Here is a 17,464-nt window from a genome sequence, read left to right as displayed (position 1 = left end):
ATTTGATTTATTTAGAAGATATCTTTTATAATCCCAGGATGGAAAATTACCTTTACACTCATACATACATATAGGCTGAAATACACATGCACACATTTTCAGTCTTTTTTCTGAAGCTTCTGGGACTCTTTCAAGTCACTTAAAAAAAAAAACTTTTACTGATTTTCTCAATTCTCTCTCCTCTTCACAAAAAACAGGGGTGTGTCCAGAGGGGTGGCATGCCCCCCCCCCCTTGAAATTTAGATGACCAACCCTGTGCCTAAACGAGGATTGGCTTTTGGTGTGGTCAGAGCGGGACTTCGGTTAAAATATTTTTTTTTTAGCTGTGGCGCAACAGGCTGCTGGTCGTTTCTTTGCTTTTAAATTTAGCAGCTTTTTGGTTTTTTTTGTGATTTAAATTGTAGAAAAAAATCTCCACATCTGTCCATATAGTGGACTCATTGTATCCCACAATGCATTGTGAAAAGTAGTACAATATTTACAGTCTGTGTGTACAATCCGTGATCACTATCCAAGCAATATATACCATCATGCATTGCGGGTCAAAGACTTTTGCATATTTATGATTTCAGATCTGAGAGGCTGCGACTCGATCAGGAGCAGGAAAATAACCGTACTACAATCCTCTCATGTGCAGCCAGCTCTAAGAGTAAAACCATCTTCTATTCCAGGATCCTGCAGCAGAGATAAAAAAAACAACCAGGGAAACGTTTTCGTGCCAAAGCGAAAGTATTTTATTTACACATCGAGTCGTCCAGATGTTCATGTGCGATACACGTCAAATAAATCAAGTGAAGACACGTGAGAGGTGACAGATTGAAATATATACTTTTTAATGATTGATATTATAATTATTATTATTATTATTATTATTATTAAATACTTCGGCTAAGACACCTTAAAGTGCGGATTATAACCTACAACATGTTTTATTTTGTGTCCAAACTCTCAGAGAGTCCTTTAAATAAGTGATGAGTGAAGCGATTCTGTACAATATTTACAACGTTTGAAACCACAAACACGGCCGTGACGCCGACATGTCAAAGAAAAAAAAAAATCACAAACCTCGTGAAGAATAAGTGACAAAAAAAAACAAAAACGAGCTAATCAATTCCTCACTTAGTGAACGTTTTGTGCAATGAAGGAAAACTTTACTAACGCCACGTGCTCGTCTCTCAGTGACACGCCCAAGTGTCAGCTGGTTGGTGGTCGGCTGGTTTATAAACGCCGCACTGAGTGGAGAAAAGTTAAATCATTCAGAGTGAGGATCATTTACAAAACAGGAAGAGTAATGTTTTTCTCCCACATTCATGAAGACCATGAAGGCATCAGATAATGAAGAGATTGTTTAATATTATTATCTTAGTTTCTAGAAATAATTAATTAATCTGTGAAATCCAGTAATGTGCAAAACAGCAGCCAATCCGGCTTTACTTCAGTAAATCTGATTGTTTTAATGCTTTTTACTTCATCTCTTTATGCTGCTCTTCACACTCTGCTTTGTGATTTTTTTGATGAAGTTTAACGCCACATTACCAACACCTTTATCATCGGGTCGGACACTAAAACATCGAGCATGTGAGAGTGTCGCGTTTACAAATTCATATATATATATATTTTTTACATGTAATACAATATAAACAGGGGACGCAACCTCTTAAAAAACAAAGCTTCACAGCACTCCGAGTGGCAGACGAGCAGATCTAAATTATTCATTTCCTACTGAGTTTGAAACTTGCAAACAATTTGAGCTGACGGTGCTCGTGTTGGCAGATTGTTTGACCTTTTCATCCAATCAGCTTTTTTTAAAAGTTTCATTTCTCACTTTTATAAGAGTCAAACGAGGAAACTCTTCCTGCGTGTAGAAATCACTCGAGCTTCTTTCAGATTTGGCACATTATGTTGACTTTTGGCACGTTTACAAACCTTCATCATGAAACCCGTCCTGGTTGAAGGTTCGTTTCACAGCGCTGGATTCTCCCTCACAGACATGTAGCACCTTCACACCTGAACAAACCTCCTGATATTTACTGTAAGGAGCCGCATGTGTAAACACCTCCAGCCTCCTCGTATTTATTCTGCAGAAAGTCAGAGTTGAGAACGCAGCAGGATATAATCAGGAGAATTCACCTGGAGGGGTTTAAAGGGTCGGACACTAAAACATCGAGCGTGTGAGAGAATGTCAGAGTCACGTTTACTAATCTCGTTTCATTTCTTTAAAGATGAAATATTAAACTCAAACTACTTAAAGACGGGCGGATAAACTAAGCATGGCAGAGTGCGTCTACAGAGACTGATAAGTGATCTAAGATCGTGTGTGTGTGTGTGTGTGTGTGTGTCTGTGAGAGCGACAGTTTGAGTCACAAGCAGTGAGAACATTCATTGTTAAGGCTCCAGTTTAAAGTTATAATCCGTATAATTCATTTAAGCTGCTCTTCTGTGGTACTTCCTGTAACCTCCTGCCCACTGGATTCTGGGATTTGTAGTTTTTTTTCTGTAACCTGCCGTAGCATCACTTCCGAGAGGTGTCAGGACGGGAATCTTATGGATTATAACTTAAATGTTCGAGCTAATAGTCGGGTGTATTACACGGGTGTGTGTGCGAGTCTGTGCATGTTTCTGCGTGTGTGTCGTTTAGTTCTTGATCTCCAGGATGGACGGGTTGTGGTCGAGGATGGCGAGGATGATTTTGTCCATGTACTGCCTCAAACGCAGGTTGATCTCCTCCTGCTCCTTCAGAGCGTCCACGAGCTGAGACACAGAGAAAGAGAGAGAGAGAGAGGCGGATTAAATTAGAGGATCATTCATATCAAACATTATTTTAAAAACAGACAAACACGACCAGGGGAGTCAGACCGACCTCATCTCGGGACGCGTTGTCGATCTCAGCAGCGAGGCACTGCGCCTTGCTCTGACAGGAGAACAGGTTTTTGGCCTCGTACAAACTCAGAGTGAGAATCTGAGCGTTCAGGTCGTCGTTCTGATCTCGCAGTTTGTAGTTCTCCTGAGAAATAAACAACAACAACAACACGAGTTCATCAGAGAGGTTACCACTTTAAAAAAAACATTTTTCAAAAGCATCTCCAATATTGATCCTAGTTTGAGCACGTTTCTGCTCGTGGAGCTTATTAGAAACATGCAGAGGCTTTTTAGGTCGGGTACAATCACTTCTATCTGAACCACTTTTCTTGCCCGCTTCCATCACTGCAACACCTGTTGACCTGATAACTGCTCTCATATCTGACAAACCGAGGGGCGTTCAAAACGACCGTGTGGGGGGTGTCTTAAAAGCGCCTACCTTCTCTGGTCCAAACAAATCCAGAGCATTCAGGACCAGAATCTAAAGTTAGAAGGAGGACATACTGACTGCTGCATTGTTGTCAGAGAAGCCAGCACTTCAACATGTTTCCTTAATGTGTTAACCTGTTTCAGTCTCTTGACTTCATTCTCCATTTCCATCTCTCTGGTGCGAGCGTTGAGCTCAGACAGACTCTTCCCTTTCCCCGGATGCTCCATCTCCAGTTTGAAACACTGCAGGTACTCCAGCTCTCGCCGCAGGTCGTCGATCAGCTGCAGGAGAACAGAGATCATCAGATAAAACCGCTCGACATTTCCACCTGAACATTTCTGATATCTTCACTGTCTCACCTCCTGCATGGCCTCTTTCTCCTTCTGGAACTCATGGCGGTTCTGCCACAGTTTGTCCATGATCTTCCTGTAGAGATCCATCTCGTCTTTCAGCCTCAGACTCGTGTCCTCCAGCTTATCCGTCATCCTCTGCTTCTCCTGCGGGGGAAAAATACTTTCATTACTCTCACTCAAGCTGTCATCTACGCTCTCCCTGCTGGCGTAAAACTGGAAGTGTAAAAGAATAACAAAAGCTTAAGACCAAACCAATCAATTACCGATATGCTTTTAAACTTAACCTTGGCAACAGGAACTAACATTAATTTATAACTAGCTTTTTAGCATTTTAAAAAAACATGTATTATTAGTTTAACTTAGTGCATTATCTTATATCCATTACACTGACAGGACAGAGATACAGAATCATTCTGGTTCTGAGTCTCATGTTTGTAGTTTTGATCGTGATGTCTGAGGGTGTTTGCAATCGGACTCAAGTTCGTTTTAACTGAACCAAACAGGTTAGGTGTGAAAAGTTAGTGCGGTTCATTTGTGCTGGTGTGAAAGCTGTAAATCAAACTCTGGTGTAGAAACTGTAAAGATTCTTTGGAGCAGCCGCAACCCGGCAGGAGGCGACTAGTCCTCGTTCAGTTCAGGGATTTTAACCACAAAAAAAATATTTTTGTGCCTTCATTGAGGAGATAGGACAAGTGGACAGAATCGGAAATCAAGGAGAGAGAGAGAGGGGAAAGAAGCCACGGGTCAGATTCAAACCCGGGCTGCCCGACTGGAAGACTACAGCCTCCATACATGGGGCGCGCGCACCAACCACAATCAGAGAGCACTTTCCTCTCGCATCACACATTTGTGTCTGCTTGTCAAAGTCCCCGTGTGAACACAAACCAAACTTGAGGTAATTGTGCAACAATGGAACAGATTGATCCATGATTCAGACCAGAGCAAACAATCTGGAGGTGTGAGAACGACCTTAGATTTACTTTAGGGGAGCCCACATCGTTCACTGTGCAGCAGCAGCATTTACTAAAACCTCCCTGGTCTTATTGCTGCGCTTCAGAAGGTAAAGGCTGAGGAATATTCCACACGACAGGTCATTTAAAAAAAAAAAAAAAAAAAAAAAAAAAAAGGTTTTCCTTGTGTGTGTGTGTGTAACCTTCTGAAAAAGACGTGCGTAGTTATAAAGCGGTCAGGCTCACCTGATCCATTTTCTCAGTCTGAGACTTTAATCTACACACGTTTAACTTCATCTCGTCGTTTTCTTCCTCTAACAGCTGAACCCTGTGAGGACAAACACACACATCACAAATATCACAATTAAAGGCTTTATATTTGATGTTTCACACTTAAATATAATATAAATCAAGTATATCCTCTGAAAATAACTCTGTGAGTCATGACTGTCTACAACGAGTGTAACACCCGAGTCCCACTGTCTGTGATGTTTTCAGAGTCCTATCTTCAGTTTGTTTACATCGTTGGGACGGCCGGCTGACTCCTCCCCTCATGTATAAAAGTTGTTTAATTGAGGGACTAGAGAAAAGAAGAATAACATACTGTACTCACTGCTTAACTGTGTTTCTAGATCACGCTCATTTCAGGTAAATTTACATGCAGTGTGAAGATACGAGCATAATAAAGGTCACTAGCATTAGCATGCTAACACAACAATGCAGCGCGAGTAGTTTTGGTTTCATGCTGGAGCTCAAGGGCGACATCTGCTGGATCAAAAAATCACATATAAAGCCTTTAAAGAAACACATGTTTTATATGAAAAGGTCTGGGAGCAGAAACATTTTATACAACTTTTAGAATAAGTCTCTGGACGCAGTGTGCCTTTTTTCCATCCATCCATTATCTATACCGCTTCTTCCTGTTCGTGGTCGCGGGGGCTGGAGCCGATCCCAGCGGTCATTGGGCGAGAGGCATGGTACACTACCATACAGCCTCGTTTACGGGGGGGGGGGGGGGGGGGGGGGGGAGTATATGTCTCTTCATGTTGTGTTTTTTTTTTGAGTTCACCTGTTGCAGAGCAGGTCGATCTCCGTGTTTCGGTCTCGCTCCATCTTGCTGAACGCCTCGCGGTGTCTCTTCGTCTCCTCCTCCAGAGTCTGATCCGCCCTCGCCTCCGCGTCCTTCACCTGCTCCTCCAGCTCGTGCACCCTGACGTGCAAACACAGATTTAAAGGACGCATGACGTGAGGTTATGTTGAGATGTTTATTCTGCAGAGAGAGAGAGAGTTTTCTCACCTGTGAACCAGATGTGTGTTCTCCTGTTTGAGTTTAGACTTCAGGTCGTTGTTCGCCAAACTGTCTCCTTCCAACTCCGTCACCTTCTTCTCCAGGAAACTCACCTGAGGGACACAAAGCTCATATTAACACCTGAGTCACATCCAGGCCGTTATAACTCACTGCACACTGTATGTTTCTGTGTGTGTGTGTGTGTGTGTGTGTGTGTGTGTGTGTGTGTGTGTGTGTTTCTGTGTGTGTGTGTTTCTGTTTTTCTGTGTGTGTTTCTGTGTGTGTGTGTGTGTGTTTCTGTGTGTGTGTGTTTCTGAGTTTGTTTGTGTGTTTTTCTGTGTGTGTTTGTACTTTTTCAGTGATGTCGAGGTCACAGGAGTCGATGCTGTCAGTGAACAGATCCTCGGTGCTGCTGCCCTGACTTGAGCCGAACACGCTGTGGTTGGCGTGAAACAGCTGACTGCAGAGAGGACGAGACACGTTTAAAAAACAACAACAACAACAACAACAACAACATGCACGGAGAGCGAGACCAGACTGTATAAATAGTTTTAATCTGTTAGAGAGCGCTCGCCATGCAAACACGCTCAGTCAGATGAAGAGTCGGTTCACTCACCGTCCGAACGCCGTGCTGGTGATCTTTCTGTTCGGGCTGAAACACAAATAAAAACAAGTCTTTTAGTGAAACAGTAAACGGGATTTGTTTGTGAGTTGGAGATAAATAAAAAAGGTGCGCTCCACCTGTTGGCCTTCAGGTTTCGTAGTCGAGCCTCAAGGTCGTTCAGCAGGTTGACCTTCTTGCAGCACTGAGAGCAGTAAACGTCTAACAGTTCGCTGCCGTACAGCTGACGCATCTTCTGAGGAGTCTGACCCGCACTGCATCACAAACACATCAACATGTAAACACCGACATGTAAACATATAAACATCGACATGTGAACATCAACATGTAAACATCGACATGTGAACATCATGTAAACATCCACATGAAAAGATTTGTCCAACACTGATGATGTCACGATTTGAGAGATGCGACAGGTTCATCTCGGTGTTCTTGATTTACAGTTTATCATTCTTCTTTCTTCTCATCCTAATCCCTTCCTTCCTTCCTTCCCTCCTCCGTCTATTGCAACCTTCCCTCACTTCCTTCCTTCCTTCCCCCCTTCCTTACCTCCTCCCTCTCTTCCTTCCTTTCCCCCTTCCTTACCTCCTCCCTGTCTTGCTTCCTTCCTTCCTTTCCCCCTTCCTTTCCTTCTCCCTCTCTTGCTTCCTTCTTTCCTTTCCCCCTTCCTTCCCTTCTCCCTCTCTTGCTTCCTTCCTGCCCCCTCCCTTTCCATCTCCCCATCTTCCTTCCTTCCTTTCCTTCTTACTCTCCTGCTTCCTTCCCTTCTCCCTCTCTTGCTTCCTTCCTTCCTTCCCCCCTTCCTTCTCTTCTCCCTCTCTTGCTTCCTCTCTTCCCCCTTCCTTTCCTTCTCCCTCTTTTGCTTCCTTCCTTCCTTTTCCCCTTCCTTCTCCCTCTCTTGCTTCCTTCCTGCCCCCTCCCTTTCCTTCTCCCCATCTTCCTTCCTTCCCCCTCTCTTCCTTCCTTCCTTCCTTCCTTCTCCCTCTCTTCCTTCCTTCCTTTCTCCCTCTCTTCCTTCCTTCCTTCCTACCCTCTCCCCATCTTCCTTCCTTTCTTTCTCCCTCACTTCCTTCCTTTCTTCCTTCCTACCCTTCTCCCCATCTCCCTTCCTTTCTCCCTCTCTTCCTTCCTTCCTACCTACCCTTCTCCCCATCTTCCTTCCTTTCTCCCTCTCTTGCTTCCTTCCTACCCTTCTCCCCATCTTCCTTCCTTCCTACCCTTCTCCCTCTCTTCCTTCCTTCCTTCCTTCCTTCCTTCCTACCCTTCTCCCTCTCTTGTACTTATTGTGTTGTCATTTATTTCTATTTTTCTCTTTTTCTGTTTCGTCTTGGACTTTTTTAAAATTTTTATAATTTAATTTGTGTGGATTTTAAATTCATGTTTGTGTGAGTGGACCCCGGGAAGAGTAGGTACGGCTAATGAAGGATCCAAATAAACAACAAAAAAGACCACAAACCTGGAGGGGAGGGAGGAGCCGAGGTCCGAGAAGCCATTTGTTCTGGAGTCTTCTTCGGGGCAGGGGCTGCTGGGAGTGAAGTCCACGTCCTCGCCCTCGCCGTAGTCCTCGAACTGTTCCTCTCCAGAGATGACGGACGCAGACGCAGAGCCCCGCAGGCGGCTGGGAGTCCGAGCGAGAAACACAGGAAGTTCAAATACAACTCTCAAAACAAAAACTATTCTAAACACTGATTCCAGTTTTTATTTACCTTAACGCTTTACTGAGATATCTTAAAATGACTTAAAGGTTCAATATGTTTTTTTAATCGTCTAAGTGGATTTACGTCTCACCTGTCTCGCCGTGTCGGGTCCAGAGAGTCGGAGCTGTTGGCGTTCTCGGCGCTGCTGTCCATGTCGACCTCGCCTTCAGCCCCACAACCCTCTCCGAACCCACTGCATTCTGGGTAGGACCGCGTACACATGATGATGGGAGGGGCCAGCTTGGCCTGACCGTTCTGCACACACAAAAACACATCGGCATGATTAAAAAATAAAAACATCACGAGCTGTCTCTCTTAACTTCTGTGCAAATAACTTTTACCTCCCTTTGAATATATTTGTAATTATATGAAGCTTTATATTCTACACCTCAGTTTAAGGAGGTTTTCACACCTTAAGCTCGTCTGCTTTTGTTCTGATTCTGATGACATCATCGCTGCATTTTCTCATCGGGACACACACGGACGCCGGGCTGTCCAGACGCCATTACCTCACAGCCTCCTTTCCCCACTGCGCAGGTAAACAAATGTCATGCGTACTGGACGCCTCCAAGACGCTGGCTCGTTAAACTGCCAACAGAATGAGTCGTGCTTGACTTCAAGCTGCAAGGAGGTCAAATATCTTATCGACACGTCTCTTACATGTTAGACGCCGTCTGAATTATTTGCATCAGAGTGCGATTGTTGTGTTCACACGGGCAAACAAACGGGGCGAAGGAGGGAAACGACTTCTCCAAACTGACTTAGGTGTGGAATCACCCTGAGTCAGGGGATGCAGGGCTGTAAAATTGGACCCGTGCAGGACTCTCGACCTGGAGACGGTATCCTTGGTGGATTCATCAGAGACACAGAGTGAAGAGGCGTGCAGCAGATCTGTGCGTCATCAATAATGCACACGACCGTCTGGATTCAGAAAACTGAGGTCAGATGCCGAGCAACTCACACACACACACACACACACACACACACACCTCAAACCTCTCACACACGCACAATCTCACAAAATAACACAGTAACATCTAAAATAACAAACAGCTGATTTGACTTCAGATCGTCCTTCTTTCTATTGATTCGCACGCACACGTGCACACACAGTCGTGCAGACGTAGTCTCGTCTCTGAGGGGAAGCTGTGTCGCTTTCATTCATCAATTATACACATGTTTATGTCTAAGAAAAAGAGGCGTGTGTAAAAGGATCAAAACCAAAATATGAAAACATCCTGCTTGTTATAATACAAAATGGCCGAAAAGTGGAAGATAATTAAAGTTTAAGAAACTGTTGTTGTATGGGTAGACACACACACACACACACAGCTGTAATCAGCCTACCTGAGTGAAAACACCTGTGAGGGAGGACACCAACTGCAGTTGATTAAAAACCTCTATGTCCGACTTTAATCCATTTTAATAATTTACAGAGTGTCATCGAGGCGTCTTCATCGAGCTGAGTCTGAGTCAAATCTATCGTTAAGAACCGTTAAAAAGTTTACTCTCAGAGACGGTTTGATGAAGTCAGTGAAATAAGAGGGTTCATTTAAACGACCACCTCTCAGTGAAATCAGCGTCACAGGAAACGAAGATCCTCAAACAGCGACATGAGCTCATTAAATGAACCACCGCTTCATCTTAAGTTACCACGTAAACACTCACAGACACACACCTTACCGATCAGCTGCACGCCATGCGTCTCCACAACAGTCACCGTGTGTGTGTGTGTGTGTGTGTGTGTGTGTGTAGTCCAAGTAAACATACGTTCTCCCACATGGTTGAAGATGAAGAACGAGAATCCTCCGTGGTCCTGCTACCTGAAGTCTCTCTATCTCTCTCTCTCTCTCACACACACACACACACACACACTGATGCTGCTGCTGATGTTTCAGCAGCAGGGATAAAGCCACACCTCCACCTCTCTCTCTCTCTTTCTTCACTCAAACTTGTTGCTAAGCAACCGCTCAACTGGGCTGCTCTCTAGTGGAGAAATGGCGGTCATGCACTGTAATATTTATACTTTGAATATTTACATCAGAGAAACGATGAGACGTACGGAGTTTTGTTTTAAATTCAAGATCTTCAAAGTCAAGTAAAAAAGGCCTTTATTAGAGAGGACAGCTCAAGAGAGAGAGCGGGGGACGACATGCAGAAAAGGGTCGAGGTCGGATTCGAACCCGTGGACACTGTGACGAGGATGGCCCCCTCTGTACAATCATGAGGCCCGCGCCCCTTCGCTGTACGATTGTGACCTTCAGGTGACAGATCGTACCTGGTAAATGTAACCGTTGTCGGTAACCGACGGCTGGTTGGACAGCTGAACACCACGAGGACCCACGGCCATCTTCAGGATCTCCTCACAACCTGAAGGTAGGAAGCAAGAGAGGGAGGAGGGAAGGAAGGAAGGAAGGAAGAGAGGGAGAAGGAAAGGAAGGGGGAAGAGAGTGAGTAGGGAAGGAAGGAAGTTAGCAAGAGAGAGAGGAGGGAAGGAAGGAAGCAAGAGAGGGAGAAGGGAAGGAAGGTAGCAAGAGAGGGAGGAGGGTAGGAAGGAAGGAAGGAAGAGAGAGAGAATGAAAGGAAGGGGGAAGGAAGAGATGGAGAACAAAAGGAAGGGGGAAGGAAGAGAGGGAGAAGGGAAGGAAGGGGGGAAGGAAGCAAGAGAGGGAGGAGGGTAGGAAGGAAGGAAAGAAGAGAGAGAGAAGGGTAGGAAGGAAGGAAGAGAAGGAGAAGGAACGGAAGGAAGGGAGGAATATGGGGAGAAGGGTAGGAAGGAAGGAAGGAAGGAAGGAAGAGAGGGAGAAGGAAAGTAAGGGGGAAGTAAGGAAGCAAGAGAAGGAGGAGGGAAGGCAGGAAGGAAGCAAGAGAGTGAGAAGGAAGGATGGGGGAAAGGAAGGAAGGAAGTGAGGGAAGGTTGCAATAGAAGGAGGAGGGAAGGAAGGAAGGAAGGGATTAGGATGAGAAGAAAGAAGAATGATAAACTGCAGTCTGAGCACACGTCATGTCTGCATCTCTCCTGTTCCTCCACTCCCTTCCTTCCTTCCTTCCTTCCTTCCTTCAGCCATCTTCTGCTGTATGTTTCCTTGCACTCTAGCGCCTGATACTCCCCTCCATGTTGAATTATTTATATTTATATGTGCTGTGTATTTCTGACCTTTGATGGCGAACACGCCGTGGCAGAAGTCTTTGAAGTTAATCCTCCCGTGAGCGTTAGGATCCAGGTACCGAGTCAACTTCTTTACCTGAGGAGACAAACAAGGACGCAACTAGGATCAATTAAGAATTGTGTTGCAGCCATTACGGCCGATATGAAGATTCCAGACTTCCTCTCTAATGATCTGCTGTGTCCTCGAGTCTGAGATCTGCTGACGACGTCACACGTTTCCCCCTCAGGGCGACTTGTTTTCTGCACCTTCATCGACTCCTCTTCACACAGAACACGAGGTGACACCGAGAGTCACACGTCAGAGGATTCACCGCCTCTGATGGTCTTAACAAACAGTAGGAGAGGGTTTAGGAGTCTGAAAGATTTATACAGAGCCGACTGTTGTCGACCTGCACAGGAGCTTAAGACGGTTATCTCACTCTCACACAGGCTGTAATATAAATGTCAACATGCTGTGCAGCTGAACCTCACACTGCTCCGCGTCATCGCTTTCACATCAAACACTGACACGCTCTTAAATATCACACAGGCTCATCTGGAGAGGCGGGACGATTTGATGGCGTGCAGTAAATAAATCATACAAACTGCATGCTATTGTTCTCCGACAGCAATACAATATAACTCTGACCCCTAGTGTTTAAAATGGGTACTGCAGTCTAAATTCTAAACATCATAGAGAGCTGTCTCCCCCCCTCCTCTCTAGAGTCGATGCTCACGCAGGTCACCATGTGGTGGACACTGAAGCTTCAGTGTTTATCCAGCTCTGCATGGGTCTGTAAACCTTTCTGTGTTCTAACCTCTCTCCATTTTTCAAAAGCATCTCCAATATTGATCCTAGTTTGAGCACGTTTCTGCTCGTGGAGCTTATTAGAAACATGCAGAGGCTTTTTAGGTCGGGTACAATCACTTCTATCTGAACCACTTCTCTTGCCCGCTTCCATCGCTGCAACACCTGTTGACCTGATAACTGCTCTCATATCTGGCAAACTGAGGGGCGTCCAAAACGGCCGTGTGGGGGTGTCTTAAAAGCGTCTACCTTCTCTGGTCCAAACAAATCCAGAGCATTCAGGACCAGAATCTAAAGTTAGAAGGAGGACATACTGGCTGCTGCATTGTTGTCAGAGAAGCCAGCACTTCAACATGTTTCCTTAATGTCTGATCATATAGTAAGATCACTTTATCATTTCACTCTCTACACATCTTACTGATTGGACCTTTAAGAAGTTTGCTAATTAGTAATAATACGCCAACAATGATAAGATCAATTTAGCAGAAGAATTCAACATGTTTCCTTTAAATGGACCACTTATCTTCAGCAAGTTTCAGGTTTTTGTAGCATTATTAAATCAAATTAAACATCATACTTCCTAAAATAAGCTTCAACTATAATATTGCATTTGTTGTAAAATGTTGTGTTGATAATATACAAGACTCACAGTTAAATAAAGCATAAGTGTTTAGACATGTTTCCCTTGTCCTCGTGTTTCTCAAACGTTTGTATTTAAAGCAGCTTTAATCCTCAGGAGGAATAAAGATGCAGTTAATTCAAGAAAACACTGATTGTCCCATTTCCTAAATCCCACAAATGTAAACACACAGCTTCTGCAGCCAGGCCGTCTGATTGGCTTCTTTCATTTCATTTATTTAAAAGCAGCCAATCAGCTCGCAGCCTCCCCCATGAAGCTCTGGTGTCCATGGTAACAGAGAACACAGAGATGAGAGGGAGGAGGAGGACGATAAAGATGAAGTAGTAGAAGAAGAAGAAGAAGAAGCTTCCTGTGAGTTATTTTTAGTGACGTGTTCGGGCTGCTCAGCGGCCATGACGGCTCAGAGGAAAATCTACTCTCACTGTGAGAAACCGTTTATCCGATACACTCAGGATTTATGAACCCGAACATTCGAAATACATTTCTTTTTCCAACTCGTGTTTTTCACAGCGGTCTCCAGATAACCCGGCGTCACAGAGCATTACTCTGATAACTATTTTACCCGGGCATGAAGGGAAAGGAGGCTCGTTTACCGTCACCTGAATCCATCACTTGCACTCATCCTTGCATGATTTAAAAATCCTTCCAGACCGTTTCCTGTTTAAATGTTTGCAGGAGGATGTGAAAGTTAGCAGCCTCCCTGTTTGAGTAATTAAACCACTTTATTAGGTTTTAGTGAGTTCAGGGACATTGCAAACTATTGAGGTTCAGGATTCATCATCAAATGTCTTAAGATTCATTCATGCCTAAATCTCAGGGAACTTCCTCTAAAACTGTCAGACTCGGAGCTTTAAAGGTGACATATCCTCCTCCTCTTCTTCAGTTTAAATAAGTCTCAGAGCTCCACAAAACATGTGTGTGAAGTTTCTTGTTCTAAATCCACTCTGATCCTGTATTTGATCATGTCTATAAACCCCTCTATTTCAGCCCTGCTCAGAACAGGCTGTTTCTGTGTCTGTACCTTTAAATATGTAAATGAGCTGTGTCTGACCCCTCTCTGGAAGGGCTTGGGTGTCTCTGTGCTTATTCGCTCCATGTCCTATTGTTTACGGTGAGAAGGCAGACTCAGAGGGCAGAACAAACACCTAGCTGTGGGGGTGTCACCCACCTGGGGGAGGGGCTACTGCCCTTTGTGATGTCATGAAGGGAAAATCTACAAACGGCCTGTTTGAGCACACATTTTCTGAAAAGTGGAGCAGGCAGAAGATGGAGAGGATGGACTTTTCTCATGATTGGAGGGTTTGTAGACAGACTAGAGACACATGTTAGAGTTAGAGAAACATGGAGAAGAGGATTTAACATCATGTGACCTTTAACACAACAACCTTCAAAAACATGCCGGTGTATTAAAATCACGTCTCTTCTCCCTGCAACAAATAAAATCTGCAGACAATTTAGCGTAAAAAAACAAACCATCTTGAGCCACTATTATCTCCTATGTAAGTGTATCTGCATTCTGTTAATAAGACGACTTTCAGATTTCTAAACAACTCATGGGCTGAAGCAGACTGAAAAACAACAACAACAACAAGCAGCTCTCTGCAGCTATCACTCCAAAGGTTTAAAATAATAAGGAAGAAAACATTCAGAGAGAAAATGCGTCACTGGACTTGCAGTGGACTCTCCATGACACTGAACCTGCAGGAGCGAGGTGCTGCTCTGTCCCGATACGGTAAACGAGCAAATGGACCAATCAGAGTCACCTTGAAACTAACCTGCAGCCATCTGCGCTCACCTCACCTCACCTGCAGTCTACATAAACGCTGTGCGCATACGATTATCTCCGCTGCATTCAGAAAACTGAGAATCTGAAATGATGAGCGCTTTGTTTCCTGTTTGTCGGCACAATAATGTTAGGAACCACTTCCTGGTTTCTGTAGTCCAGCAGCAGCTCTGCCTGAGTTTGAACCACGAGTATAAATCTGTTCCAGCAGGGGGCACTAGAGTCCCATCGATGGCGGTCTTCATGCTGGAAATGCTGTCTCGCACTAACTTTCCTCAGGTTGGTTTCGCCTGATCATCTTGACTACGGTCCCCTCAGAGTTTGTTTTCATCGGGGGTGGGGGGGATGGAGACGCAGAGAGAATCACTCCCATGATTCCTTTCCAGCCTTGATGTAATTTTTATTAATGTTTTGATTGAGAGCCCCCTGGTGGTGGGACTTACAAACTCTGACTTTAAATCTTAATGCATTTTTCCCCCTCATGTTAAGCTCACATCTTCGGTGTTATAGAAAGGTATCAGGTGCTGGACTTCATTTTTAAAAATCATGTCGAGAAGGTCGGGATGCACCGATATCGGCACGTAATGTGGCATGAAGCGACGTCAGCAGCCGATGTTTATTTGTTGTGTCAAATCAATTTAAAGCCGACATCACGTTCACCTGACTACCGATTCAGAAACGTTTCTGCCAGTTCCAACATCGTCCCTCTGCACTGTGTTCCGTCAGAACCACAAATTGTTTATTCAAATATCGGTATCTGTTTTCTAGCTCGGTGCATCTCTTCAAGAAAGCTAACAGAAGAAGGAAATTCAAGGAAAGGAAATTCAAAAAAGAGTCCCTCTGCAACTTTAAGAAAAAGCTAAAGACCCAGCTCTTTCATGAATACCAACTAACTTAATGATGATGGTCTCCATATTATTGATGAAGATGATGGTAATGACGATGGTTTTTGTTTGATAACGACGACTTATAAGATGGTTTCTATACTGATTAGAGCTCTCAAGAACTGCCATCAATGTTGTGCTTTGCCTCTGGTCACTTCCTGTCAGCACCTGTGTGTCCAATCAGACTCAAAGCTGATCGTTTGCTCTTACTGACGTTGTTCCCTTTTTTCTAGATCCTTGCTTGAGTTGTACTTACTCTCTGATGTACGTCGCTTTGGATAAAAGAGTCTGCTAAGTGAATTGTAGAGTTGTAGAAAAACTGCCCCAGTGTACCTGAACTCACCTCATATAATCTGTTTCTGGTTTAATGACATTTAAAACAAACACAGCAGAGTTCCTGATAAGGAGGAATCGAACATGGCAGGTAGATCTAGTCCTTTATAAGGTGAAGGTAATAATCAGTTTGTGCACCTCTGTAGCTCACCTGTGACATTTAAAACATGGCACAGGTAATCTCAGAGGTCCACCAGTCTGCACTTGTTACTGATTCACCTTTTATTCGTGTGTTTTAGACTTAAACTTAAGAAGATTAAAAACAGATTAAACATGTCACAGAGCTCCTTCCTCTCTCCTCCTCTCACCTCCTCGTCTCCTTGACCGAACTGGAGCCCGAGGTCCACCAGGTGCTCCACCCGGATGAAGCCGTCAGCATCCTCGTCACACACGTCGAAAACCTCCTTCAGCCTCTTCAGAAACCCGATCAGCTGCTCCTGGTCCGGACACACGCGCCCCTCCATGTTCACCTGGCCTCGCGAGGGGTAAACACGAATGCTTCCTGATCAGAATTGACTGTTAGAAAATCGACTTGACGGCCGCCATCATCCTCACCATCCTCCTCTTCAGCTCCTCAGCTCCGGACCGACTGGCGCTGTGACATCAGCAGCGTCGTCTCCTCGAGAGTGGCGCGAGAGGCTACGGAAAAAGGCGATGATTTACGACTGGGGCACGTGGCATTACGTCACAAGCCAGCTGCTAATTAATAATCCAGGTGTGTAACTGCAGCTCAAACAAAAGGCAAAGAAAAGAGGAGACATTTCACTATCGAGACCAAAAAATAGAAAATATTATTAAATATGTGAAATATACGTCTGCTAATAACACACACCAGGATAATAAAGAAGTTTCCTTTATAATATTTATTTAAAAGAAGTCAGATGTTTCTGGGGGAAAATGTACAGAGGACAAACATCCATACATTTTATTTGACTGTTTTCTGAACAGATACTTTTCAGTTGTGTCTCTCAAGATCTCAATAAATTAACTCGCCATCCCGGGAAAATTCAGCGTTGTTATCCCGAGATGAAGAGATAAATAAGTCGAGATCTTGAGAAAACGACCAAAATGTACTCGTTAACGGGAAAATGGAGTACAATAAAATGTTTTGATTTATCTCAGTTTACAGCTTCTGTAAACTGCAACACCCAATCAGGGTGTTTTTAGGGTGTTTAAGTATTAGAATACTTCAATTTTTTTAGTGATAGGACAGAAACCACACTAAGAGAGAGGGAAAAACCACAGACTGTAAATATGAAAGTTTGAGCCTGAGTGACGTCACCCGTCTGTTCCTGCAGGGGGCGCTGGAGTCCCATCGATGGCGGTCTCCATGCTGGAAATGCTGTCTCAGTCTAACTTTCAGTCAACCTAACGACAGGCTGAGAGCTGGAGCTGAGGCGGGTTTTAAACCTCCTGACAAACCGTTACACTGCGCCCACCTGTCAATCAGGTCAGCTACACGCCTTATTGTGAATAACTCTTATCCTTCATCAAATCAAAACTGATGAGTCATCAAAACATTCACCCCCCGTACAGTGTGTGTCGATCGAGACATGAGCTAATCACACCTATTTGTTTTTTTAACCAGCTGTAAACATGTTAATCTCTGCTGTAAAAACAGGCTTTTTAGAATGGGTGTGTATGTGACTTCCTGTGCTTCTGCAGCCAG

At 44.3% G+C, this 17,464-nt stretch overlaps 1 protein-coding gene and 2 long non-coding RNA genes across 6 annotated transcripts in view; 1 reads left to right on the top strand and 2 right to left on the bottom strand.

Moving 5' to 3' along the window:
* Nucleotides 1-17,361, bottom strand: part of LOC132995271 (uncharacterized) — a 41,399-nt gene extending 24,038 nt beyond the window's left edge. Inside the window, exon 1 of the long non-coding RNA XR_009677003.1 lies at nt 17,164-17,361. This is a non-coding gene — a long non-coding RNA (uncharacterized LOC132995271). The remainder of the gene's footprint in view (nt 1-17,163) is intronic.
* Nucleotides 1-17,464, top strand: part of LOC132953976 (uncharacterized) — a 199,845-nt gene that overhangs the window by 108,794 nt on the left and 73,587 nt on the right. The window lies entirely within an intron of this gene.
* rab11fip4a (RAB11 family interacting protein 4 (class II) a) lies at nt 711-16,414 on the bottom strand. 4 transcript variants are annotated; one of them, XM_061026465.1, is made up of 15 exons: nt 16,104-16,414; nt 11,357-11,444; nt 10,478-10,569; nt 8,291-8,454; nt 7,959-8,120; nt 6,622-6,756; nt 6,497-6,532; nt 6,232-6,340; nt 5,890-5,993; nt 5,662-5,802; nt 4,839-4,920; nt 3,649-3,786; nt 3,424-3,570; nt 2,861-3,004; nt 711-2,751 (listed from the first exon to the last, which is right to left on the bottom strand). In XM_061026465.1, exons 1-15 carry the CDS (start codon nt 16,257-16,259, stop codon nt 2,635-2,637), a joined length of 1,815 nt encoding a protein of 604 aa, XP_060882448.1. In that variant the 5' UTR covers nt 16,260-16,414; the 3' UTR covers nt 711-2,634. The 4 variants fall into 4 exon arrangements, with proteins under 4 accessions (XP_060882448.1, XP_060882451.1, XP_060882449.1 ...); XM_061026468.1 differs by lacking the exons at nt 10,478-10,569; nt 11,357-11,444; nt 16,104-16,414 and adding an exon at nt 9,970-10,046; XM_061026466.1 differs by lacking the exons at nt 10,478-10,569; nt 11,357-11,444; nt 16,104-16,414 and adding an exon at nt 9,878-10,010.

This window comes from Labrus mixtus, chromosome 20 (assembly GCF_963584025.1).
Source record: "Labrus mixtus chromosome 20, fLabMix1.1, whole genome shotgun sequence".
In the NCBI taxonomy this organism is placed as follows: Eukaryota; Metazoa; Chordata; class Actinopteri; order Labriformes; family Labridae; genus Labrus; species Labrus mixtus.
The sequence above is the reverse complement of the archived record's forward strand: the minus strand, read 5'-3'. Positions and strand labels throughout refer to the sequence as shown.